Here is a 25,410-nt window from a genome sequence, read left to right on the forward strand (position 1 = left end):
ACTGGCCAAATTTAAATCCACTCTGGTAGTGGACCAGCATAATCCAAAATGGGATCTTGCCTTTCCTCTTAATACCTTGCATGTTGTGTATTTGATGTTTCTTAAGAAATGGCATAGTACAAATGATGGATGTAAACTACAGTGTGATAAATTGGTTTTATAATGGGGGGGGGGGGGGGGGGGAAATAAGCCCAGGAGGCAAACTGGGTGGCTCGCAGTATGATGTTAGCATTGGAGCCGTCTCTAATGAATGCTGCTGGTAGGAAGTCAAAGCGGTTGTCCTTGTCCTGCAGGCAGCAGGAGATGGGTTCCTGGCCAAGGCCAGCACCTCCAAAATGCCCTCTGCTCTGCCTTCCTCTACTGGAGCCTGTGTTTCTGCTCGGCCTGGCCGATGCCAGGGGTGGCCCCAGAGACAGGATGCACGGTTGCTTCTGAGGATGGGTGCCTCTGTGATAAGACCAGGCAAACCCTTCCATGGAGTTGAACGTTTCTTTTATCAAGAGATGCTTTGCGAGTGTCGTGTACTTTCTTGGAAGCCAGTGAGCGCGCACTGAGCTGTGCTTGTGCGGGTGTAGGGTTGTTGGGGAGCGTTTGGACCACCGTGATGCCTGTGGTACGCAATGCACTCCTGCGCCTTGATGCTTAGAAAGCCGGGGTGAGCTCTGCACAAATCTTGTTCACCTGTGTTGCCCATGCCCATATGTGACTTTATAGTCGTACATCTCCTTTAGTTTGCTTTTGCCCTTGCATTTCAGCTTAACTGCTGAATGTAAATCTGCTTGCAGAAACCGCTGGGATCTTAGTTCTGCTTACTGCGCTTTCCCATGCATCTCTTGTCTTTTGATGTACTCGGAGCATTTTGCCTTTCTTTCTGATTCCCTGATTTTCTTGAGGGGGCGCTCTCTGTTATCTCTGAGCTTTTTTTTAATTAATTTAATTATCCTGACTATAGTTTCTGTCAAGGACACCTGTGTTAAAGCTCGTCTGCGAGCCCTTTGTCAGTCAGACCTTTGTGCCTTCATGAACGCCAGTCAGCCTAACAGTGCTGTGCTAGGAAGCAGAGCTTAACCAGTGGTGCCTCAGGAGGAGCAGTTAGACGGGCCATGGCTTGTAAATCAGAGGCAGTCTGGAAAGCACATAAGCCTGACCCCTATACTGATTGTAACTTTTATGAAACTGCCGTCATACTCCTAGGAGAATAGTTGGAGCCCTTCTGGAGGGTGCAAAGCTCTCCCGCTTCTTAGGGTCCTCCAAACGTTCTCCTGGTCCTCTACGTATGTAGAGATACAGCATACAATTCTGGCTGCTTTTTAAGTCTTTGTTGTCCACAATGTACTTTAGCAACTTGAGTGTTTCTTTAGAAAGCTTAACTTTTGACAGTGGCTTAATAAATTTACTTTTTTTCTTTTTTAACTGGTTTCCACTTCATCATGAAGCATTAATTGATGAGAATTTTGGTACTTGGCCCAGGCTTCCGAATATCTTGGGGAAGATATAGTTTGAGACTATGATGGATCTAAAATACAGTTAATTTTGTACTGTTTCATAATTCCTTCGTGAGTATATCACTCTGATCTCCTAGAAGTGGTCTTATTTTTGTGGCACTTTTTCAGAATAATTATGCAAATATCCAATTAAATCAAACCTTCTTTCAGGCTGGGGGGAAAAAACAGTAATACAAATTGCTGAGGATAAAATAAAAAACTTAAGTGGAACAAAATGATACATAGGCAGTACAATGAAGATGAAATGTCAGTAAAGAGCCAATGACCGAAATGTATAGGCATTTCTTCTTATGACAGATCAAAAGGTGAAAGAAATGTAGCAAGATTGAGGAAGCCATGTGCATGTGTTCATTGCTTGAGTCCATTTAAAAATAAGAAATCCAGAGCAGCTCAAAAAGTGCTGAGAAGATGTGATTTTAATATACGAGGCAAAGGAACGATATTCTGTTAATGGAGAGTTTTCCATGCTGAAGTCAGTAACACGTGTATATTGTAACTAAGAAAAACGTGTAACTGCGCAATATTTTGCATAGTTCTCATGCAAAAAAAGATAAAACTAGCCCAAAGTGTAATATTCTGCTAGAGACTGAGGAAAATAGCCTTTCATAGGAATGTACCATACAGACTTTTTTTTTTTCAGTTCACTGCTTAAAAATAAAGGGGAACAGGTAAGACATGGAGTGAGAATCCAGTGTCCCGAGAGCCTTAGATGAGGCGGTGAAGAGAAACCTCTCAACTTGGAGAGTAGTGCAGCACTGGAGCAGCTCACCTAGAGAGGTGGGGGGGCCCCCATCCTTGGAGGCCTTCAAGGCTTGGCCAGTCTGGCAAGCGTTGTGTTGGCAGCAAGGTAGCTCTTGCTGCAAGCAGGAGGCTGGAGCAGATGACATCCAGGGTTCCTTCCAGCTGCTGTTTCTATAGAGTTATGATGTGCCTAGAGATGCTAAGAGAGCAACATAATTTTAGTGAAAACCCCAAATGACTGGCTGATGTCAAGATCCTGAGGGATCTTCTGGATGGAAGAAGAGTGTGAGGGTAAAGCATATGTGGTGCTGGATTGTTTCACTAGTTTCATCCCTCAGGGATTTTTCCTTTACCTGTAAGGTAAAGGACTGGAATGAGCAAAAAGCTTACTCGGAAGGAGTATCTTACCAGTTGTCAGTAAATTGTGGCATGTGTTGGAAAGGTAAGATGCCTGCCAATGCAGAAACTGTAAATAAGAGATGCAGTTATGTTGAATAACTGGGTATAATTGATGTTAAGCAAGTCTCTCTCTTTTTTTTTTTTTTTTTTTTACTTTTCAACCTGTGATTTGTCCTGTGTCTGTTTGCCCTTGCTGTGAACTTCCAATCTTCTAAGTCTTTGGAAAAACTACCTGTTCATTTCCACACGCATACACCTAATTCAATATGAATCTGGAAAAACAATCTACTAGGGGGAAAAAAGTCTGAGAGCAGAGGTTCTATGTTGTTAATCACTTTTTTTATTAAAATATAGAATGAAGCAGTGATAGTCTGATGCCCATGGGAAATATATAATATGAGGAAAAATCCACCTGTAATGAGAAAATTGCTGCAGCCAGACTTGATGGCTCTTAGCCTCATGCCTCAGCTGTTTCGTGACCCTCAACAGTAACCACCGGAGCCACAAGCAGGAGGTCATGTCACCTCTTGCTTGTGGCAGAAATCCAGTAAGCATGAAACTGCAATTGCAAAGCCTGTCTATCTTCTGTGGAGCGTTTTTTAACAGCTTATTTTGGCTGCTGCTAACTGCATCCGGTTGTACTTACTTGATGCTGAGAAGAGTGCTCGTCACCTCGTGCAGGTTCGCCTAGGAAACGTTCAGCTGGGATATGGAGCCCGGCAGCAGGTCGGCTGGATTGGGCAGTGTGGTGGCATTTTCCCTGTGTGGCATAAGCACCTAGTCCAAACAAAATGTCAGGTTTTTCCATTTTTGTGTACAGTTTCAGACTGCACACAGCCCTTTCCCAGTCCCTCCTAGATCTGTTCTTACATCACCTTACTCATTGTTCTTTATTTCACACTTATATACCTTGTCACGCTATTTCTCCTTTTAACTTTTCTCCCTTCCTCTCCTCTGCTTGTCTTTTCCTCACGGCATGCCTCCTCCACAACTTTCACTGTCAAAAAGCAGGACAAAGAAAAGTCCTGAAGCCTTTTCCTGTCTCACCTCCTGGCCTAGCAGAGGTTATTAACCAGTTGTTAGCAGTTCACCCATCCTAAGCTAACAGCACTGAAAAGAAAGTTTGGTGCTGGAGAACTTCCTTAGGCCATTCCTGAGGGCACCAGCTGCCCTCCTGCAAGGAAGAAGCTAGCTGTGATCTTGGGGAGCCAGCTGGTTTTGGCTTTGCTGCTGTGGTTCATGCAACTATGTTTATAAATAAAAACTTAGGAAGTTTTCTTATGAACTTTATGAACTTTCTTATGAACTTTATGAACGTAGTAGGTGGAGGGGAAAAGTATAATGGAGCCTGGCTGAATTCTTGTCAGTGATGTTTTAATAATTGGAAGAGGTTCTTATTACTCTTACATTAATTATATATTACCTTTGACCCAATCTCAGACAGCCTGTGAATTGTGGTTCGAGTTAATCCTCCACGATTACATGATTTCTTCATCAATTGCTTGTCTTCTCGCAATTTGTAACTTCATAGGAGGCTTGCTATAACTTTGACATCGCTAACATCCCCTCCGACCGGCAGCTTTTGCCATTAGGTGGTGCAGAGTAAAGCCAAATCTTCTATTTGGCTGTACATGGTAACTTCAAGGTAGGACTTAGTTGTTTGTGCTTCAGGTTTTCTGTGGCCTTGAAAAAGTCAATAATAACATGCTGGGTTTCTGGAATCTTTCTTTCAAAGATATTCTGCATGTTTTCCAAAGTTGGCCAGCCCTCATTGCTAATTGTGTTAACAGAAGGCTGGAAATTGCCACCTCAAGACTAGGCTTAGGGGAAGGAAGCGTGGGCTCTTCCTGTTCCTCTGCAGAAACTGTCTGTGCTTCCTCAGACCTGTTAGCTTCGTGCCATTGCCAGGAAGCAGGGAGACATCGATAGAAGCACAGCATGGGCTCCTTCGCGTGAATTGCAAGAACTGAACTAAGGGGGAAATTTTTGATGGAATTATAGCCTTTTTTGTTTTGTTGGGGTTCTTTTGTTGTTGTGTTTTTTTTTTTTACAGCAGAACAGTTAAATAATGTCAGGACGAGGGTTCATCTGCAGGTTGCTTTCGGGTGATCACGCAGCAAGGAAATGGTAGACTGAGGAACTGAACTCCTTTGTCCCAGCTCCCTGTGCAGCACTGCTAGAAAGCATTTGAATTTCTGCATTAGCCGAACCAAACTAACGAGACCTTCGTGGTTCACCTATCATTATGCAGAATGTATCTCTAGCGACAAAAATAATAAAGGGTAATTAGCCAGGACTTGCAAAAAGACTGCAGGCTGGTGAATAAGTGCTGGAAAACACAAGCGTGATATGAAGCCAAATTAATTTGCAAGCAGAAGGGTCAGGGTGGAATTCTAGCAGTGCGAATGGGGATGGAGCTGAGCCTGTTTGCACCAAATGGCCATTAGTTTAATGGGAGATGGCCTGTACTTTAGACAGGGGCCCTAAACAGTCAATTACTTAGAAGAAACCAGATTTGCTAATTTACTCATAGTGTAATTTTTTTTCAAAATTGTAGTCAGGAGTTATTAATCAATGGCTTTCTTGGCACACCATTTGCAGATGGCACAAATTATTTAGGGCTAGTCAGAGCCAGAGAAATCTGAGAAACACAAAAGGGGTTTAACCACATGTGGTGAATGGGGCAGATGAATGACTGCTGGCCAAGGCAGGCTGATAAAAAGCTGAAATTTGAGCAGTTAGTATCATTGAGTGGGTCCAGATCAGTTAAAATCACTCATGAGAAAGGACCAGTTTCACTTTGGTTTGCTACATTTAAAATCAAAGCAACAAGAAAAACCCTAACTTGTATTTATCCAATATGATTTTTTGTGTGTACATAAACGAATGGAATAGTAATTTCATTTTTTTGATATAGCTACCTGCAATACTGTGAATGATCTCATTATGCCATTTTCAAAATGCAACAGAAATGAAAGGGCTTCAGAGATCTGTAATGAAAATGGTTAGATTTATGGACGATAGCCATGTGAAAAGACTTGTAGGATTGTTAAGTATTAAAAAAAAAAAAGTACAAACAGATGTTCTAGAGATGTAGAAAATAACAAACTGTACAAGAAGAATCAGTCAGATGGTCTTGTTTATCCTTTACCATAATACAAGAGCAAAAGAATATTCAATCAAAATGACAAAAACTTAATATTGAGGGGTTTTATACCAGGCTAATAATAGACTATCACTGGAGGTTTTCTTACAGATGAGGATAATGAGAACATGTCACGCTACATTTGCTTTAAAACAAAGTGAGGAAAGGAGTCCTCCTCCCTGAAAACACGAATGTTTTCCAAGTAGCTTGGACACTGAGGGAGACTTCTGCTACAGGACGATTGTTCTGTATTTTGCTCTAATTCTTGCACCTTTATAGGATGTATTTTTACCCAACCAATTATAAGGGGGAGATTATAGATTACATTAATCATCAGTCTGATTCTTCATAGCCATGCTTTTATTGCCACAGAATCCTCTTCACTATATGTTATTTTGGTTGATCTTTCTGAAGTTCTTCCTTATGTTCCCAAAGGGCCCGCGTTGTGCAAACCCAGCATAAACCTTTTTTGCGGTTAATTGAGGCATTCATCCCTCCTCTTGCATGCAAGAGGCATCTACGCTCGGCATCAGCAAGAGCATCTATCTTTATTATCAAGGCATCTGGTATTTTAAACATTTGTGGGTTTACATTCTTTTTTTTTTTTTTTTAGTATTTGGCAAACGTAAAGCTTTTATTATTGCCTCACTGGGGAACTGAACATTGTTTGTACATAACTAGAAAAGCCTGTGTTCTTCCAGTTGCTGTTTTACAAAAATTACTGTTCTGTGGCTACGGGAGAACACGAGGCCTTCTTCAGTTCTACTCTTTGCTATTTATTTAGTGTATAGTTCCAGATAAAACCCCCTGAGTTACCCTCTCTGAGGATAGCAGTATGTATGCTACAGCAGAATTACTGACTGACTGGGAAACAGCATTGACCCATGCTGTAGATCTGCAAAATGTTTTTTGGGCTGCCGAACATTTATTCCTAAGAACTCAGAACATTTTGAATCTGTTTATTTGGCATTGACTTAGTTCAGGGCTTCGTCTTTGGTCCAGGAGTGGTTCAGATAAAACACCTAATAACTCCTGATTAGTATTTCTGCTTTCTCAAGAGATGTGTATTTCTGTGCAGATTTATTTTCCATTTATTTTCCTTCTCTGTTCCCCCGCGTGCCTGTTCAAAAACTCTGGAGTGGCCTCACAAAAATCACGGTTAGGCTTTGACAGTGTTAGATACGCTGCCGAATGGATTCTGAGCTTGCGGCACGAGCGAGGGTCGCAGCTCCAAGGTCTTCGTGCAGCCAGGACCGTGAGAATGAAACCCAATATTCTTTCAGTTGCTTATTTCAGGAACAGGGGTTCCACCTAAAGCATCAAAATGTTGGACTTGGTACAAGTTACAGTAACAGCAAGGATGGAATTGCGAGTTTTTCATGCTCTCAGCTGTGCCTCTTTGCTGAGGATGCTGCTACAGGGCTTCAGACAATATAGAAACGGGGCGTTTTACTGGGGTCTGGAGAACTGCAAAGCACGTCTGCAGGAAACCAGGCCTTTTGAATTTCACTGCTCATCATATATCACTTTTGGGTTTTTTGAGGCAATTAGTAGATTGAGGGTTTTTGTGCATTGCTGGGAAGAAGCTTTCTCCGTCTGCAAAAGACTAATACAATGTACTCTAGATGACCCTGCTTGAGCAGGGAGGTTGGACTAGATGTCTTCTCCAGAGAAGACAGCCTCCCAGCCTTGGCCATTCTGTGATTCTATAATATGAGCCTCGTGACGTGGGTAAGTGTTTGTGCAAATAAGCCGTGTATTTGGGAATAAGAGGGTAAGTGCACAGCAGGGAACTACCCACCTCACTCTTGGGTATCAGTTAACACAGGGAATCGGAAGAAACAGTGCAAAGTCCACTAGGCAGCCGAAAAATCTGGCACATCTCCCTTCCTCCGACAGGAAGGAGCCCGGCTATCTTTGTGGTCAATGTCCCTGGCCAAATATAATGATATAATGTGCGTTTTTCATGCAAGCGGGACATGATAAAACTTAGAAATGAACTAAATCTTTTTAGGCCTCTATCACATGCGTTTCTCTTCCCAAATTCTCCTCTCTGTATTTGGGAGAGGTTTGACACTGCAGTGATTTGAGTTGCTCTGCAGTTTTGAAGTTGAGTGTGTTCACCTGGGGAATAGGAACCATAACATGACATCATGGCCAGATATGCAGGCACGACAATAAAAGCCTGGAGTGGCAGATGCTGCAGAGTACAACCCCCCCCCCCCCCCAGCAAACAGTTTGGCCTAAAGCATTCATCAATAGAGATGGCTTTGATACCATGCCATTGAGCTCTGGCTAGGCAGGTACCAGAGACACAACCCTTATGAATAACACATTTGCAGGTGTGACCTGTTCCTTGGCCACATGCATACAGCAACAAAGCTCAAATTCAATTAAAGCGGTCATTACTTGCGACTTGATCGCTCCAGTAGGTACGAATACTCTGCAATTCCAACTTGGCTTCAGTATACTGATCTCAGAGTGCTTCCAGCATGTTACTTGGTGAACGTGACATACAAAATCCCTTGGTGGTTCTGCACCTGGTGGTATTATGCAGCAGTAGTCGAAGGCATCGGCAGTGTTGGAAGTGGCGATGGGAGCCGTGTGGAGGGGCAAAAGCCAGCCCGCTCTGTGTGTCGAGGGCTGAGGAGCAAAGTGGTGGTGCTTGCCCAAGGACTGTGCAGGAACAGGACGCCCACCAAGTCCTGGGAGGTGGGAGTTCAAGTACGCCGCTCTTACTGTAAAGAGGAAGGGATTGGCCATCTCTGTTCTTCTCAACCAGCACCTTCCACTAGGAGCACACTTGAAAAGTCTGGCCTTTACTGGCGTTGCAGCCTTGCGCCCGTCGTCCTGACGAAGCACCCAGCCTGCCAGGTGTTTACTCATCCATGGTGACAGTGAAGAAATACTTAATCATGTCTCTTCACTGCATAATCTCCTTCTCACGTTAGCACATGAGACCAGCCCACGTAGTTACCCCGTGCAAGGAGCCCCGTGAAATGCTGCAACGATGAGCAGTGGGAACCGCATCTGTGCGTCTGCCTCCAGTGGAAGCTTGTTTTGGGCCAGAAGCGGTCCACCCTGAAATCCATGTACGTGTTAAATCACTGTGTGTTGTCAGGCAGCTCACCCAGAGACACAGTGTTTGGGGCTGTTGCTTGCCAGCACAATCGCTGTGTAGTTGATGGTGCTGGGCTGTATGCTGGTACGTGCATGGGGCTAGGAAGTGCCTTTCGGTGTATCCCAGCGTGTCAGGGTGGTACTAGGCATGCTTCCTCCTCGGTGGCTTGACAAGCCATGGAGAAAGGGGGGGATTAAGAGGGGAAGATCTTTCGCTCTCTCCCCTACCACATGCCATGTCCTCTGGTGCAGGGCAGAAAAGGTATTGCCAGAAAGCATCTGTGTTGGCAGGATCGCTGGAAAAAATAGCAGCTGCAAAAATTGAATGGTACCAGAGATATTTTAAAAAAAAGAAAAAAGAGGAGAGGAAAAAAAAAGTGCGATGTTGCTGAGGTTAGCAGCACAGTGTCAAGTTGTTCGGGAGCAGAGTAAACTCTTAGGAGAATTACCCTGAAGTGAAAGAAAATAAAACCGTAGATTACTCTTAAATGCATAAATTGCTTGCATGCTTTTAAAAAAAAAAAAAAAAAAAGGAAAGGAGAGAGAGCAAGAGCCTGAGAGGGGGAAGAGGAGAAGCAGAAGTAGGGGGAGAGCTTGGGAGACGGAGGGAGTGAGAGAACGAGCAAGAGGGGGAGAGGGAAGAGTGCCGTACGCTGAGCAGAGCAGCAGGAAGGAGGGCTTCAAACAGACGGTTTCTCGGCTTTCGATGCCTGCCAGTGGTTTTGCTCGCGCACCAGTAGGTATCCGTGCGGTGCCTTAAAGGATGTGGACGAAAGGCGAGTCGGAGGGACTCCAGACGCTAGGGATTGTGGTGGTGGTGTGCTCCTCTCTGAAACTTTTGCACTACCTCGGGCTAATTGACTTGTCAGATGGTAAGAAACTTCCCAGTTTTCCAGCTCCTGTTTACTTTTGTTTCTGTAAAGCCACTGTAAGATAGGCTGTGGGAAGTATTTTCCTTGTAGTGCACTGATTTCTCAGTATCGTCTTCATCTTTTAGTACGAATCATACAGGCTGCAAGGGTGCAATTGTGCTTTATGCTTTATTGAGGACTTTTGCCTTTGGTATATTACTATAGCTGGAGAGACTCTTATGCTGTGATTTTTATTTTTATTTTTTTGGCCACATGGATTTTATCTCATTTTATTAGTTGTAATTAATTTTATCTGGTTTATTAATGCTTTTGCTTTCTTGAAAATAAATTCGTCCCAACCTAGAAAAAGAGAAGTCTCTCGTGGGATAATCGCAACACAGCTGATAATTAGATCTATGGTTTCACGTGGTTACCTAAAACAGCATTGTTGTGACATTTGCAGATTAAAGACACTATGGAAATAAAGCTTTTGAATGTGAATAAAACAAAGCAAACTTTTCTGTATTTGTTATTCCAGACACTTTAGCAAAGTAACCAGAAGCAAAATAACACGGGGAGAAATGTTTCTGCTTTCAAGGACTGAGCTGGAGGATTTGATCTCTCTCTCTCTCTCTCTCTCTCTCTGTTTTCCAATATAATGAACTTTTTTTCCCCTAAAGGTTTTTCTGGGGAAGTAAGACATATATATTTTAACAGTGAAGTCAGCTTTGGCAATAGCGTTATCTATTTATAAAGGGACGCATGGATCACTGTGAATTTCAGAAGAAAAGAACTTCTGGATGAAACGAATGAGAGATTTTTTTGAAACAAAGGGACCCACAAGACGCTGAGTTTATTCTTGCTTGGGTCACTAACTGTACCACGTTTACCTAGCAAGGGAATAACAGTGATAAAATGTGAGCATAAACACCCGTGTTACTTTACTTGGAGATTATCTTTAAGATATGGTAAAGCTGACAAAAGATTGAGTAAAAGTAGAAGAAATAGATATAGAACACCAGGTTTTACTGGGTAGTGTTAAAAGCAAGGAAAGCAGATGGAGTTGTAGCCTTGCCACTGTAAAATCTGTGCTCTCACAAAATCCTAGAAATTCTTCCTTCCGGGTTAGGACCAAGTGTGAAAACTGTGGCCTGAATAAGAATGTATTTGTTTAGACTTGGAGAAGATGCGAATTTGTCGTTACGTGCATGTTGGTATTCCCTATCGTGAAATGAATCTCATGGGAGCTTTTAGTGTACTCTTACATAATTGAACTCCAGTGACAGTCTAATTACAAATAAATTAAGATATCTGACAATGACAACTAATTTCAAATCATGGCAACGGAAGCACTTGCCTTAAAAATGAGCTGCCAAATCAAATGCTGAGGCAATTACATTGCTACCTGTTTAGCTTCAGGAACTTTATTTTTAATCGTCTTTTGCAGAACAATTACTGTAATTCCAACATCTGTGCTTTTCAGAGAGAAGAGTCTCCACAGTGTTTCTCTAGCCAAGTCAAATAGTGACAGGTGAGAAGGTTGTTTATTCGCAGACAAAACGAGCAGAAGTAGCAAAGTCCTAAATTATGTTTACTGAACAACTCTGGATGCATTCATCTGCAGGCAGCGGTCCATAATCATTAAATCCATTCAAGTGTAGCGCGTAACGGTGTTATCTCTCAAATCCTTGTGGGTGAACGCCGCAGGAATTACTGATCTGCATAATTCCTGATTGCTGATGGATTGGCTGACAGTGCATAGGAGCATGGTGCTATAAACCTTCTTGGCTTTGATTAATTTTTGCTGGAATTCTTTTTTCTGCCTGCAAAATTGTTCGCTTGGAGACCAAGACATATTTCTCTGGTATTCATTAAATTATATAAGCTTGTGGTTTTTTCTCTTGTGACTCTACTTGTGCTGGATATTACTTACATGTATAAGTTGTTATATTAATATAACGCAAGTGATAGAAATCTGCTTTGCACTACGTTAACAATCACTCGGAAATCTTTAAAGGCAGCATTAAACTTTTTCTTCAACCTGGTAGGTGGCAGCGATGGGAAGGGTACATGGAGTGTTTATATTGCACCATAAATATTTTCAATATCTCTGTATGCATTAGAAATGATTGCTGCTTTTATTTATAAAGATCTAGAGATTCTTATGCTTTCTCGTGGCTCTGTGTAATGACACTAACATTAGATACTGAAATTGGCTATATGTTTACTCCTTTTTAGAATTAGTATTATTCTATCTCCTATAGACAAAACAGGCTTACTTAAAAAGTGTTTAAGTTGTAGAAGTTGTATTACTTAACAGCCTTTTTTTTTTTTTTTGAGTGTTGATTTCTCATTAGTCTAATATAAGAAGCAAGATTTATGGAGAGGGAAATCACGTAGATGGTAGTTCAGTAAACGTGGAATTGGAGAAGTTGCTCCAGCTGAAAGCATGCTTCCGAAACCCCACCTTCTTACCTGGCTGTGCTCCAGAGGGGAGGTCCTGTGCTCACAATTAATTTATTCAGGTGATTGACTGGAGAAGACTGAAACCAGAGACATTAGTAGCAGTTCTAGGATTACAGCCTGGTAATAGAAATTAATCTCGGAGCATGACCTGAAACTGTGGGCATTCTTTTTGTTTGTTTTGTGTTGTGTTTTGGGGTTCCTTGGTTCCCCCTGAAAAGCAAGCGGACCAATTCTGTGACAAACGAATGATCCTTAAAACTCCTCCGAAGAGAAGAGCTCTGGTGAGATGAGATCTTTCCCAGCTGCGCAGTTTGTATTTTCCAGAGTTCTTTATTAAAGTGTTCCCATTTGCTTAAAGCAAAGCGCTCTTAGTGAGGAAATCCAGATAGGGCAAAGAGAAACCTCGCTTAACTAGAGAGAGAGCAAGTTCTGCAAAACATGGGTCAATTTGAACTTAACAGGAAGAGAAAAGTTGAAGATTTGTTGTTTTATGCTCCTCTCTTGTTGCCTGATCTTCTGGGGGTTTGTTTTGTCTTCGTTGCGCCCGTGCTGCCCTCCTGTGCTTTAACAGGGAGCTGGTGCGGTCTCACCGTATCGGGCCCCAGCTCTGGTGGCTGTTCCTGAGGAACTGCACCCAACTGCGTCCCAAGCAGCGGGCTAAGAGTCGAGGATAATTTCAAGTGCAGCGCCGCAATCTATATATAATTGTATGTATTTAATGACGTTCAGAGAGACGTGCGATGAGATTTTGTGCTGATCTAGGGTTGAAGACGACAAAGCTTCTCCATAAGGCAACATGAAATTCTGGCTGTCCTAGAACTGGTTGAGGAGTCTGGCTTTAACTCAGCTCCTTTATTGAATATCCATCCATCCTCCAGGTACCCTTGACATATTTATAAATCATATGGGTCCACCACACTTTGTATGTAAATATGTGATAGATACAACTCACTGCCACATCAAGTAATCTTTAAGGTAGTACTGAACTCGGACCAGGAGACTCGTTTCTTGCAGTGCCTTTATTTCTCAGCTCTGAGCTGTACATCATTGCATGTGGTACTGTTGCAAGTGCTGGGACTGGGAAGAGCCCAAGACAAAACATACCTTTTTAGTGACTTGATTCATGAGGAACTGCATGGTTTTAGCTAAGAGCACATAAAGGTTAAAGCCTTTGAGGAGGAGACCAGTTCTACCAAAAGAAAAAAAAAAAAAACTGTTGAAAAATTATGTGGCAGAACCAACATGTTTTGCAGGAATAGAACTATGAATGTTAACAAATTTGGAAATTCTGGACAAAATCAGAGACTTTGAAACGGAGGGAGGGAGGGAGTTACCTGGTATGGCATAGCCATGAGTCCAGCGACAGGCGCACTCAGGGCGCTTGTGGGAGACCAGGGCTCTCACTACTGCCCTTTGGGCCCAGCTCTGCAGAGGTTTCGGTTGCCGAACTGCTGTAGGTACTAGCTGTCCTGCACGGAGATGTGTATTCTTGTTCTCATCCTTTCCTAAGGTCTTGTTTAATCCTGATGTGGAATAGGGATGGTTCTAACCTCTTGTGAGAACATATTCTTTCCGCTAGCTTCAGACGGGAACTTCAGACCCACTTTAGAGAGAGGGAAAGAGGAGAGAGTTGAGTGGATTAAAAACTGGAATGCCTTTCTTTAAGGTAGCCGCTTACGAAGGAATCGGGTAATAGATACCAAAAATGCTGTGTGCATCCCATTAATGCTGCATGGTGCGAAGGCGCTTTCACAGCTGAATCGGCACGTTTCCTAACCTCCTTCAAGCCAGAGCAAACCTCACCGGTCGGCCAGGGATGATAAATTCAGCTGCCGTGAAGCAGAGGGGCAGCCCGGCTAGGAGACTCTGCTGGGCAGCACTTTGGAAACGGGCTGGTAGTGCTTGGAGCAGGAGGCTGATAAATGACTCGCGTTCTGTTCCCCTCCCAGGCTGTTATCTCTGTTTGTTATATCCATGCAATTATTTTTAACTCATATGGAAGGTAAGAATAATTACTGTTAGTAAAACTCTGTTGTAACAGGCCATGGATGCTGGAGCCTGTGCGCGGCCTCCCCTGGGCCCCGGTCTCTTTGCTTTAGGTGCTGTTTCTGCTGGGTTCCTTGATGCTGTTCCTCTCCTCCTTCTCCTCCTCTTTCTCTTTCTGTCTTCCACTATTGACATTCATTGCTGCTTCCTGTTCAATAAGCAGTGTACCTGATGACGTCTGCTGGCTGGATCATGCTGCTTGCATTTTTTTTGCCGTTTTTTGAGTTTTTCTGCACTGTTCTAGTATTGCACTTTCCTACCTTGACATACCCCCTGCCCCTGCCTTGGTCCTGTTCACTCCTGTGAGCAGAGAAGTACAAGGCAAATTAAACACTTGAGTACAAAGCAGAGAAAATAAATGAAATTTGTGGAAATTCCTGAAAAATGGCTTATTTCATGCAGGAAGCACCTATCTTGATGATCTGCTGTTGCCCACATGCACAAAATAGCTCAGTATTTCACTATATGAGAAAGGCAGGAGCCTATAAAATTTGAGTCTAAGGCTGCTTATATTTTAAAGAATTTAAAAAAAAAAGTTGTTGTTAGACTAAGGATTGCTCCATCACACTTTTGAATACCCCAGTTAGTCATATAATAGAACATAATATATTTCAATATGTCATTTAAGTGAGAACATATATGTACCTAATCTGGTATAGTTAGCTTGGTAGTGGCCCTGCTGCTTTGAGTGGAACATTAGTATTTTAAGGACTGTTTTTTGCATGGAAAGGTGGCCGGCCATTTTATGCATGGTTTGGTACAGACTGATAGAAAATGCATGGTCTAATTGGGGATGGAGGTTCTGGTTTTGTTGTTCCATGATAAATTTTCCTCTCGCTCTTATGTGCGTGGGCATATGCATACCAGGTACATCTCTCTTGTCTCATACGCAAGGTCTTGCAGAAAAACTGTTGTGGATATCCATGTTTTTGTGATGGGCCTTTTCTTAGCAAGGCCATCTCAGATCACTTCCAATCTATAAGAGTACTGAAGGTGCACTAAGCTCCCCCCTGCCCCATACCCCTCTCCCAACTGCACTACTTCTAGGTCCTGTAGCAGTGGGAATTTGAATGCTCTAGCACCGAGAAGCTGGGCATGAGCTGCGGTGGTGTGCTTGCACAGGTCCTTGCCTTTGTGATTCAGAGCAAAATTAAATGCTTTTTTTTTTTTTTTGGTGTTGATGAGAGTCTGGGGAAATGAATCACTTTGGTAGATCAGAATTTTGGGCTTCAGCTTTTACTGCAACTATTAAATCCCAGCATCTCTGCGGTATCTCAGGTTTTTCATGGTGTGTTGGTCTGAGTGACCTAATGCAATTATTTACTCTTCAACTGGATATGGTGAGAACCTGGCTCTGAGACAGGTCTGTCAGTTATAAATTGTGGTGAATTTTCATTCTCAGAACTTCACTGTTTTTGTGGCTAGGCATATATCTCGACAGCACTGTGTTCATATGTCCAAGTTTGCTTAGGTGTACCACATTTTCAAATGCTCAGCTCATTTAGACACTTGGTAACTGGCAAGTCTACGTCCCACGTGCTGAAGGGAAGCCATCAGAAGATAAACAAATGCCTAAATTATTGCTGCCTGCGGGGTCTTCAGTCCTCCTGGGCGTGGTCTTGTTTCAGGATAGTGTCATGCATGTCCGTAACATAAAACAACATCATATAGTATATATCCATGAGGGGACAGAACTAGGGCTGTGCAACCAGCGTTGACTTGGATGGTACCTGGTTATTGATGTCTTTGGCATGCTCTCCTCTCTCAAGGTTTTGCCTGTGTAAACTGGGGAATTGCATATATGCATTTATAATCTATTTCTATTTAGCTTTCTTAAAATGATTTCAACTAATCACTGCAGGTTTCCTGTAATGAAATCTCTGCATTTATGCAGCACTTTCTGCTTTCAAGGGTTTCCTTCCTCACCTAATTAGATGGCTCCCAGACTTCATTCCACAGTCAGTGGCAGTAGATACTAAAGCCTGGTAGCTTTACAGACACCCTGAGTCGTTGGCTGGCCGTCAGGGAGGGAGTGAATTGTTTGCTGTACGTTGTCTTCTGACTTCCCAGGCCTGGTGGCCTTTGGTAGTGCTTAAGGAATCTCTCCAGATGAGCTTCTGACGGTTGCTCCAAACACCTAGTGGCTTTTCTTTTGGCTTCAGCCCTACTAAGGAGAGGGAAAGGGTTTGACATTGTGGATTAATTGCAGTCATTCCACACCCTGGGAGCTTTGAGTCGTTCGTGCCATTGCTGTCTTAATAACACTGAAGCATTTAGCGTCCAGCCCTCTTCCAGACAGACAATTTGAGCCTTTTCACCCGAGGGGGTTTGTTTTGGCAGCAGAGATCCTGCCTCTTCCCTCCAGATCTGCAGAGCTTCAGTCAGCAGCTCTGACTGCTCACCGCTCTGGGTTTACCTGAGCGGATTGCGCTACAGCCTTTGTTATGTTTTGATGTTTATCATAGTTGACCTACTGTTAACCTTTCTATTGAAATAGTAATTTCTCATTTATTTTCATGTTGTAGTAAAGTGTCCCGTGTTTCCCAGCTCCCCCGCCTCTGTGCATGTTTGTGTGGGCATGCCTGTGCCCTTGTTTTCGTTGTTTCTCGGTTTCCCTCTGCTTTTCATATGACACTTTGTCTTCTAGATGTAATCAAGGCACGTGCACTGTTCCCATTGCAGTTGCTATTGCAATTGCCATTTTGTCTTCTTTCTAGCCCTTGCATACTCTGGGTTTTGTGGCTCTGTGCTCTCGCGCTGTGACTGGAGATCTGGAGTTGCTCCTTTGCCCCGACAGCCCGATGGCAGGCCACGGCGTTGTCCGTCGCAGAGCAAAGCGGTATTGGCTGGCTCTGTGTTCCTGAAATGTGACTTTGCCTTGCAAAAGCCCATCTTTTGCACCTATTCATGCTAGTATCTCCCTGCCTTTTATCAAAAGGTTATAAACTTTACTTCTTCATGCAGTCCCGCAAGCAGGATTTTGCTGTCGTTAGTCTCTCTCCCCTAGGACAAGTCCACCCTTCTTGGCTAGTGCAAAAATCTACCTTTTTTGCTTAGCTGGATTTTTATGTTCAAGCAAGACTAGTGCAAACTAAATGCACCGAGTGGGTGACAGTGAAGTCTCACAGGAGTGGTCTTTCTTGCATTGAATGTCTTTAAGATTTCCTTCATCTTTAGCACATGGTCACATGGTCTTGTCCATTAACTGCCCTGCATGTGTTTACTGATTAGCATGTTTTTGGCTTCGGCAGTCAGGAACTTCTTTTTCTTTGTTCATTTGTTATTAAGAGGTAGAATTAATACAATATCCCTTTTATAGTTCTTTTAAGAGCCTCTCTAGAGGGGAGCGTTAAGTACTCAGAACTGGAAAATTGGAGTGTGTCGCGCCTCCTAAACTAAAAGTAGTAGACCCTGATCTTTGTCAAAAAGATTCTCAAAGCTGTTGCCAACAATTGTAATACTTCCAGAGATGAAATCATATTTTTCCAATTACTGAGTAACAGTATTGAATTTTTTTTTTACCTTTTTTTTGGGTGGAGTAGGGGGAAGCAAAGGTATGAACTGCAGTGCTGGTTCTGAGCTAGAGACTAGCGTCTTCTTTCTACTTAGTTCTTTGCATAAGTTAACACAGAAACAGCCGTAAGCGGTGCAACGATTTGGTAAAAGCATCTCTATTGAGGGTTATTTAATAGTGCTGAAACAGTGAAACTGTTATGATTGTTGTCTAATAAGTTCATGGAGTGAGACACAACAATTAATTCAGTTACTTAGAAGCATTTACTTTCCAAATTGAAGGTTAGGATCAGTAGGTACAAATATTCTGCAAGCACCCTAGAAATCGCACAGGCACCAAACTGCAACTCTGCCCGAGGTACCATGCTTACCTCGTCATAACCGGGTTTTCGCTGTTGTTCGGGGCAGGGGGTGGGAGGAAGATGTGATGAGAAAAGTACCGAAATGCTTCATAAGGGTACAGGAAAGTGAGCGTGGGAGGTGAAGAGGCCTCCTAGTCCATCCTCCTGCCTCAAGGCAAGATCTGTTGTACCTGTTGTGGCAAACCTGTGTCAGCATCACAAGCATCACTTTGTCTTTGGTCTGCTCTGGACATGGAGAACAGACAGTTTCTTGTAACTTTGTGCAAGCCTTGTTGAAGCGTGTTCTGTTCTGTCAGCTTCCTCATCCCTAAACTAAATAACCCTAATTCTTTCAGTCTTTCCTAGTATGTTATGTGGTTTAACCTCTAATTATTCTCATTGCTCTTGCCTGAACTGCTTGTTATTAAGCACATCTTTCTTGAAGCTGTGGTCAAACTGCCACTGAGCACAGCAAAGCATGTTTCATGTGCTTCACAAAGCGTAATCCTGTTTGTAGTTCTGGTGAAGTTTCAGTAATCTTTGCAGCGACATGAGCGTATTCATTTATGTTTGGCTGCTGACGCGTGGTAACCTGCAGATCTTCAGCCCGGCCAGCCTTCCCCGTCCTGCACTCGTGTGGTTTATTTTGCCTAGCTTGTAGCTCAGTGCATTTGTCTTTGAGTTCCCGTTGTGTTCAGACCTCTTCCAAATTTGTGAAGACCTTTTGAATTCTAGCCCTGTCCTGCAGTATTCCTGCCGTCCGTTCCTTGATAAAAGCTGTCAGTCCCATGCAGACGTTCTGTCCGATCATCCAGTTTGTTCATTGATGTCTTGAACAGAACTACACCCAGGAAAGACCTCAGTGGAATCGTGCTCTATCTGTCTCTTCCTTTTGGTGGTGAACCACTGAGAACTGCCCTCTGAAGAGCTATCCAGCTGGTTTGCACCTACCTGACAACAGTTTCGTAGACCAGTTTTTTTCCCCCAGCTTCCAGAGGAGGACGCATTGTGAGACAAGGTTGAATGTCTTGGATCCAGACGTAAGGCATTTACAGCTTCTCTCCTCTGCACGAGGATACAATAGAGAGAAATAAAATTGAATTGATATAATACAGTTTTGGCGGGCCAATGACATCTGCTTGTAAACGTGTCATCAGCTGTTCCACTGTTTCCTGAGAACTGATGTAAAAGAAGAAAAAAAAATGATATGTTCCTATAATTCTTCCCTCTCCTTTAGCTATTTGTCCCTTCCAGAGCAAAACAGAAATTCCTGCCCTTGGTTTCCAGCTTCCCCGAATGTAGGGAAAATGGAACGATTAATGATTCTGGGATGTTAGGAAGGGAAACCGGACGAGAATTTGACTGGAGACAATCTTACACAGCCCCATGTTTTAGACTGCCTTTTAGAGACTCTTGAAGAGATGCTGTTCTCCTCTCCCCGTCCTCTTCCCTGCGCAGTGCCTCACGGTGGTGCGCAGTCGCCTCCCCTCGGACCTCGCCAGGCAGTGGATGAACAGCTGGTCTGGATTCCCTGTTTGGTGTCGATTCCAGCAAGACTCTGCTGCTGGTTAAGAAGTCGAGAAGCAAGGTTTGCTGGCTTACTCAGTCTGTTTTATTGGTTTGTTCCCCCCCCCCCCCCCCCCAAGTCATGTTCTTACTTTAATTGCTGGTATAGCTCTCAAAGAGCTACATCACTCTGTGGTTTCTTAGTTCTACTCCATGCGTTCTTGATATGGGACTGTGTTTGGGGGTCCACATTGTCTGTCTTAAATTACTAACAGGTAATTCCAGGACAACTGTAATACCAAGAAGGTTGGAAATGCCTTTCCTCCTCTGCTATATGAGAAAACCACCCCGCTTGCGTTCCGAAGTTCCTGCCCAAGTAATCAGCTGCACCGCCAGCTGATGTTCAGTCCACCATCCATATAATTTTGTGGACCTGTCGTAGGGGTGTGATTCATCCCTTGTAACTCAAGGATGCGTTCTGTGTTTGTGTTACCTTTCTCCTCCAGGTTCAAGAGTTCTGACTGAATAGGTACGGATTTTATTCCTAGCGCGCTTACACTCTCAGTGGGATCTTGGGGCAGCTGACCCCATCTGTGACGTGGGAGGCCTTCTCTTGTAAAAGCCTCTTGGAATCAAGAGACCCTTCTTCAGCAGAAAGTGGCATTTGCTTAATACTTAGATATGGCAGCGCAGAAGCTCACTGAGGCCATTTTAATTTTTGTTTATATTCTGGTGAAGCGGACGCATCAGTGCGTAGTGGTCAAACGTACAGGGGTGAGCTAGGACTGTAGAAAAATAGAGCAACAAACTACCTCCTTTTTGAAAGCCCAAATCACGTGTTTTGACAAATGCAACGCATGGGCCATCAACAAAAAACCCAAGAACAGCAGACTGCACGTGGCAGCACGTCTAACTGAAGGTGTAGAAGCGACCTCCATGCAACCCTGTGGCAAGTGGGCAGAGAAGAAAGGCTTCCAGTTTTGGTGAGGTAGGCAAGGTGCTGGAGGGGAAGGTAAAAACTGAATTACTCCATGAAATAGAAGTGCTTACTGAGCCGTATGCATTAGTATTTGAAGAACGTAGGTGTTGAGCTAACTTAGAAGTTTGTTAGTGGTTTGAAAAACGCAGACTGTTTTGTGACTTAGTGATGAATCAGCTGACTGTCCTAATGAGTTATTTCACTAAGCATAACTTCAGATGGGACTACTTGAACCTTTTAGAAAACAACAAAAAATCCTGTGGTAGGCATGCAAACAGAACATACCAATATGCCACAGTGAAACTGTTTGGGTCTCTCGCACCGCAATTCTGTGATTTCTGTGCTTCTGTTAATTCCCTGGGTATATACAAATACAATAGCACATGAGTTTTGCAGTCTCTCTTTCCTTTCTTCATCCGCACTCCCTCCCTAAATCCATTACTCTACCTGCTGGGTAGAAGGACAGGAGAAGAGATTAATATTCTGTAGCCTGTTTAAAAAGAAATTCAATAGACTTGCACGAAACTTGATGGATATCCTCAGTTGCGTTACTAGGATTTTTGTTTGGCTTCCTTTTTTGTAGATAAAAATGTGTAGATGTTAACAAAAGCTGTTATAGCAAATTTTTGAAGAGGAGGATCTTTTGCTTTACTTGTTTTCTAGAGCCGGGAGAGAGATTTCGGACTGTAACGTGCTGTGTCAAACCCACCTTGCAAAACAGGTACCACATAACAAACCCCCCCAGCTTTGGAAACACAGCACAGCAAGATTTGATGTTGTGCAATGCACTCGTGCACGTGGACCAACATCCTGCCAAATTGCAGTGTGGGGGTAGATACTCATAGTGCAGAGGGAGATGGAGAGTGCGCTTTTGCAGCTGCAGAAATGGCAAAGGAAGTGCTTGCTTTAAAATGAAGCTAATATGAATTAATAAAAAAAAAAAATGCATAGCACTTTCTAAACAGAATGGCAACATCATTGAAAGAGAGTTTGTCCTTCTGCAAAACCTGTTTTGGAAAGGCTGCTGCAACTGATCTAATTTATCATCTGTAAGTGCTGTAAGTTAAAGATTTCCCCAGTGTTACTGAACCAGTGATCAGACCGCTTGTCAGACACGTAGTGTCTGTGAGTAATCGCTACAGATCAAATTGGGTACATCTGCTAAGCTTGGCCTTCTGTTTTCTCATTGTTTATTGTCCCCTCCCCTTTGAGACCTCTCTCTAGCGTATTTTGGGATAAGCAGCTCTAGTGGACGATGGGTGGTTCAGGCTGGGCTGTGCATCGGTCCCACGCAGGCCACTCAGTGCTGCAGGGAGTGTGCTTTCAAAGCAATGCACTTGAAAAAAGCCGGCCTCTAGGTTAAAGCAGAGATAGGAAGTGTAGCCAGGAGGGATTTTGTTTTCTCAGGAATTTTTTCTTTTCTGATTTATCAGAACAGCGACGTTGCATACTGTCAACAGACATGCGGGACTGTGCTTCCATCCAAACTCTAATTGCACTTATCTCCCAATCCTCAGAGGCATGAATACAGTCTTCTGTGAAGCACATCTTTGCTGATGAATTTAATTAAAATGAATCTGCAAATTAGAGACACAAGTTTAAGATGTTCTAACAAGAGCTAAGTCTAACTGGATGCCCGCAGGTCTCTTTTTTTTTTGCTGTAAGATAGCTTGTCCTATTGCAGGGGCCAGAAATGGATGTTTGAGGTTTGAGCTACTCCTAAATCCAGCTGTCCCTTGGCTGGTGGAGCTCAGCAGGAAGGTGGCGGGCGCTACGGGAGTGGAGCAGAGAGCACCAGGGTGAGGACAGGCTTTCTGGGAGGCATCTTGTGACACTAAATCTCTCTAAATGTCTCATCTCAAAACTTTTTAAGGCAGAACTGGTGTTGGAGAAGATTTCAGAATGTTTTCCTGAGGGATTCAGATGCTAGCTAGTGCTGTTTGGAAGGACTTTCAGATACTTTTGATCCTTCTGGCTCTCTCAGCTACTTAAGATATCTTCAGATTTTGCAATACATGAAGTCAGTTTCATCTGTGAGATCTGGGCAATGAAGATGAATGAGTTTCTAATGCAACTTCTTTACCTGCTGAAAGTGTTCATGGAGGTACTTGTCTGAAGTGAGAATGAAACTTGTCTTTATTTCTCTTTTCATCCTATTCTGGATGTACAATGTTTAGATAATATCAGTTTGATTATTTTATTTGACAGTGGTTAGTTTTTCTCTTTTCAAAATGCTATTTACACGGATGTTTCTTTGCCTTATGTCACAGCTTTACAGAAGCAATAGTAAATATAAAATAGATACCTTATCTGGGCAAGGCCTGCAGTATAGAATCCTTTGCAGACAGAAGCTCTTAAATTCTGCTGCTCTCAAGTATGTCTCCAAGTTTATACTGAATGGCAAGACACAAATCCAGGCTTTCCCCGTGGAATTGAAATCCCATAGAATTTGGGGGAGGCACGAGCGCCATGCAGATTGAGTATAAAGTACAAAAAGAGCTAGTGTTGTAGGCTAATGAAAATGTTATTTCCATAATCTGTAGTAGGATGACACTGAAATGACACTAAAATAAGCTACATGGGACCACACACACACACATCTGATCTTCTAGACTCCTCCCTAATTTTTTAGTCTACTCTTGCCGAAAACTTAATTTGTATCCATATAATTCCATAGTCATTCAAATAACTTATATATACACCAATTAACTGTCTAGAAGATGCCAAAAGCCGTTCATTTCACCATCCCTGAAATCATGGGATACAGAGGAAGCTGCAGGAAAAGCTCTGAGCTATATGGCAGATTAAATGCAAATATTTAATATTAATTAAGAATTAGGAGAGGCAATGCAGCCCGACTTGGACAACGGTAGGATCCAGGCTGGTCTTGGTGATGGGGGAATGTCACGGCAGCAATAATCAGAATACAGTGCTGCTCGCACGTAATAGCGTTGTGCTGTAGTATCGTGCCCCAGGTTTCATCACAACGTAGTAACTCTTTTTTTTCAAGCCTGCTGTACTTTGTACCACCAGCACTGGCTTTATCACGGAGGGACTGCTGAAATTCATATGCAGGATGCATACTTCATTTCTGATGTATCTGCTGTGCACCTGAGCAGTCTTCCATGGGGAAAGAGTGAAGGGGAAACAAAAAGTACTTTGGGAGCAAAAAGGCAAAAACACAGAGATTCTCTCTAGTGAGTCTTTGTTATTAATTTATAACTCAGCTGCGTGGATTTACTTCAGCATGATGCTTGGCAGCCTCTCTTTCCCTCTCGGAGGGCGCTCCTCCATACGAGTTCAATGCAGCAAAACTCCGCTTCGCCGCTCCGGAGCGGCCAAACCAGAACTTAGCCGTTTGCCCGGTCTTCCAGAGCCACGTCCTCTACTAGTAGTATATTTTGGCTTTTATAATGCCCGAGGACCGTAGGGATCCGAGTTCAGCACCTGTGTGATGATCCGCAACAGCCTCCAGGCTGGGAATAAAACTCTGCCGGTCTAGCAGGAGTCCCCCTTGGAAAGGCTGCCCGCAGACTCGCCGCCGCTTCGAGGCGCGCTGCAGCGTAGCTGGGGAGCAAAACGCCCCGTTTCGCTCTCCCGCCGTACGCCTTAAACGCACGGGTGAGAAGACAAGTTGCCTTTTGTCTTCATAGTAGAAACTAAGCGGAAAGAAGAGATGGTAACTTGTGATTTTCAAAAAATACTTTCCTTTTTCCTGCTGCCTTTGCCCCCTTCTTTTTGGTGTTTTTAAAGTGATGTTATGAGGCTCTTGAAAGCCGGTTGCATTACAGTTAATTCCTGCTCTGCTCAGGCAGCTTCAGCTTTATCTAGCAAATACTTCTTATACCCAGAAGCTTTCTGCCTGCTAATAAATAATGGTGGTAACTTTCTGTGAAATAAATGTGGTCTCTCATTGCAGCAGGAAGGAAAATAAGTCTGAGGGCTTTTTTTTCCCCCTCTCCATGCAACTTTAAAGTATTTTTTTTTTTAATCCTTTAAAGGATAAAAATTAAATATCTGTTTCAAATGAATACAGTTTTTTATGCTATGGGCCCGATTAAAAAGTTAAAAAAAATTAATTCCTTGACTTGTGTTATTAAAAAACAATTTAGATCATCATCGCACAAAAGGTGTTTGTAATCCTGTTTGTTTTGAACCTTGTAAACATTTTTTTGGTAGTTCTTAATATGGTGCTTTTTAAAATAAAAAATAAAAAAAATAAAAGGCAGCCGGTTCTGCTCCCCGTTGGGGGTCTGGCTCCGGGAGCGAGTGGCGCTCCTCACCCGGCTGCGCTCTCCTTGTTCTCGCCGTCTCGCAAGGAGCGCGCGCCAGCGCTCTTCTGAACGAACAGCCCCTGTCTTCGCAACGCGGCGTGGTTTTACTTGGCCTGAATAAATTTACAGTTGTAGGGGGAAACGTTTCTTGGAGGGTGAGGCTGCTTTTCTCGAGCAAATTGAGTTAGGGAGGCTCATAATTGGAAATGGATCGCTATTTAGATAGTCCATATAAATGGAAAATAATTAACATTTCCTTAATCCCTCTCCTATGGTTCTTAAATCCACACATGGGAACCCTGAATTGAGGATGCATGTCCAAACGTATCTTAATTAAGTCTTAATTAATTTAACCACTTGAACAGTTAATCCTTTCCTTTTCGAAATGAGATTTTTGCACTGTGCGGAAAGTTTTGCCGCGTCGGTTGGCTCCAGCAGGCTCTGCGGCAGGGTGCGCTCGCGCCCCGGGATGGCGCAGGGCGAGGAGCCCCGCGGCCAGCGCACCGTCCCCGTGGGATGCCTGC

The 25,410-nt window shown here is 43.3% G+C and overlaps 1 protein-coding gene across 9 annotated transcripts in view; it reads left to right on the forward strand.

Moving 5' to 3' along the window:
- KCNIP1 (potassium voltage-gated channel interacting protein 1) overlaps positions 1–25,410 on the forward strand; it is a 454,273-nt gene that overhangs the window by 385,101 nt on the left and 43,762 nt on the right. Inside the window, exon 1 of one of the 9 annotated variants that reach the window (XM_068959404.1) lies at positions 9,662–9,782. The exons of the other annotated variants lie outside the window; for them this stretch is intronic. Within the exon in view, the coding sequence (XP_068815505.1) occupies positions 9,674–9,782 (109 nt within the window). The 5' untranslated portion in view covers positions 9,662–9,673. Of the gene's footprint in view, positions 1–9,661; positions 9,783–25,410 lie in introns of those variants that run through there. 9 annotated transcript variants of the gene reach the window in all.

Source organism: Struthio camelus, chromosome 13, assembly GCF_040807025.1.
Source record: "Struthio camelus isolate bStrCam1 chromosome 13, bStrCam1.hap1, whole genome shotgun sequence".
Lineage (NCBI taxonomy): Eukaryota > Metazoa > Chordata > Aves > Struthioniformes > Struthionidae > Struthio > Struthio camelus.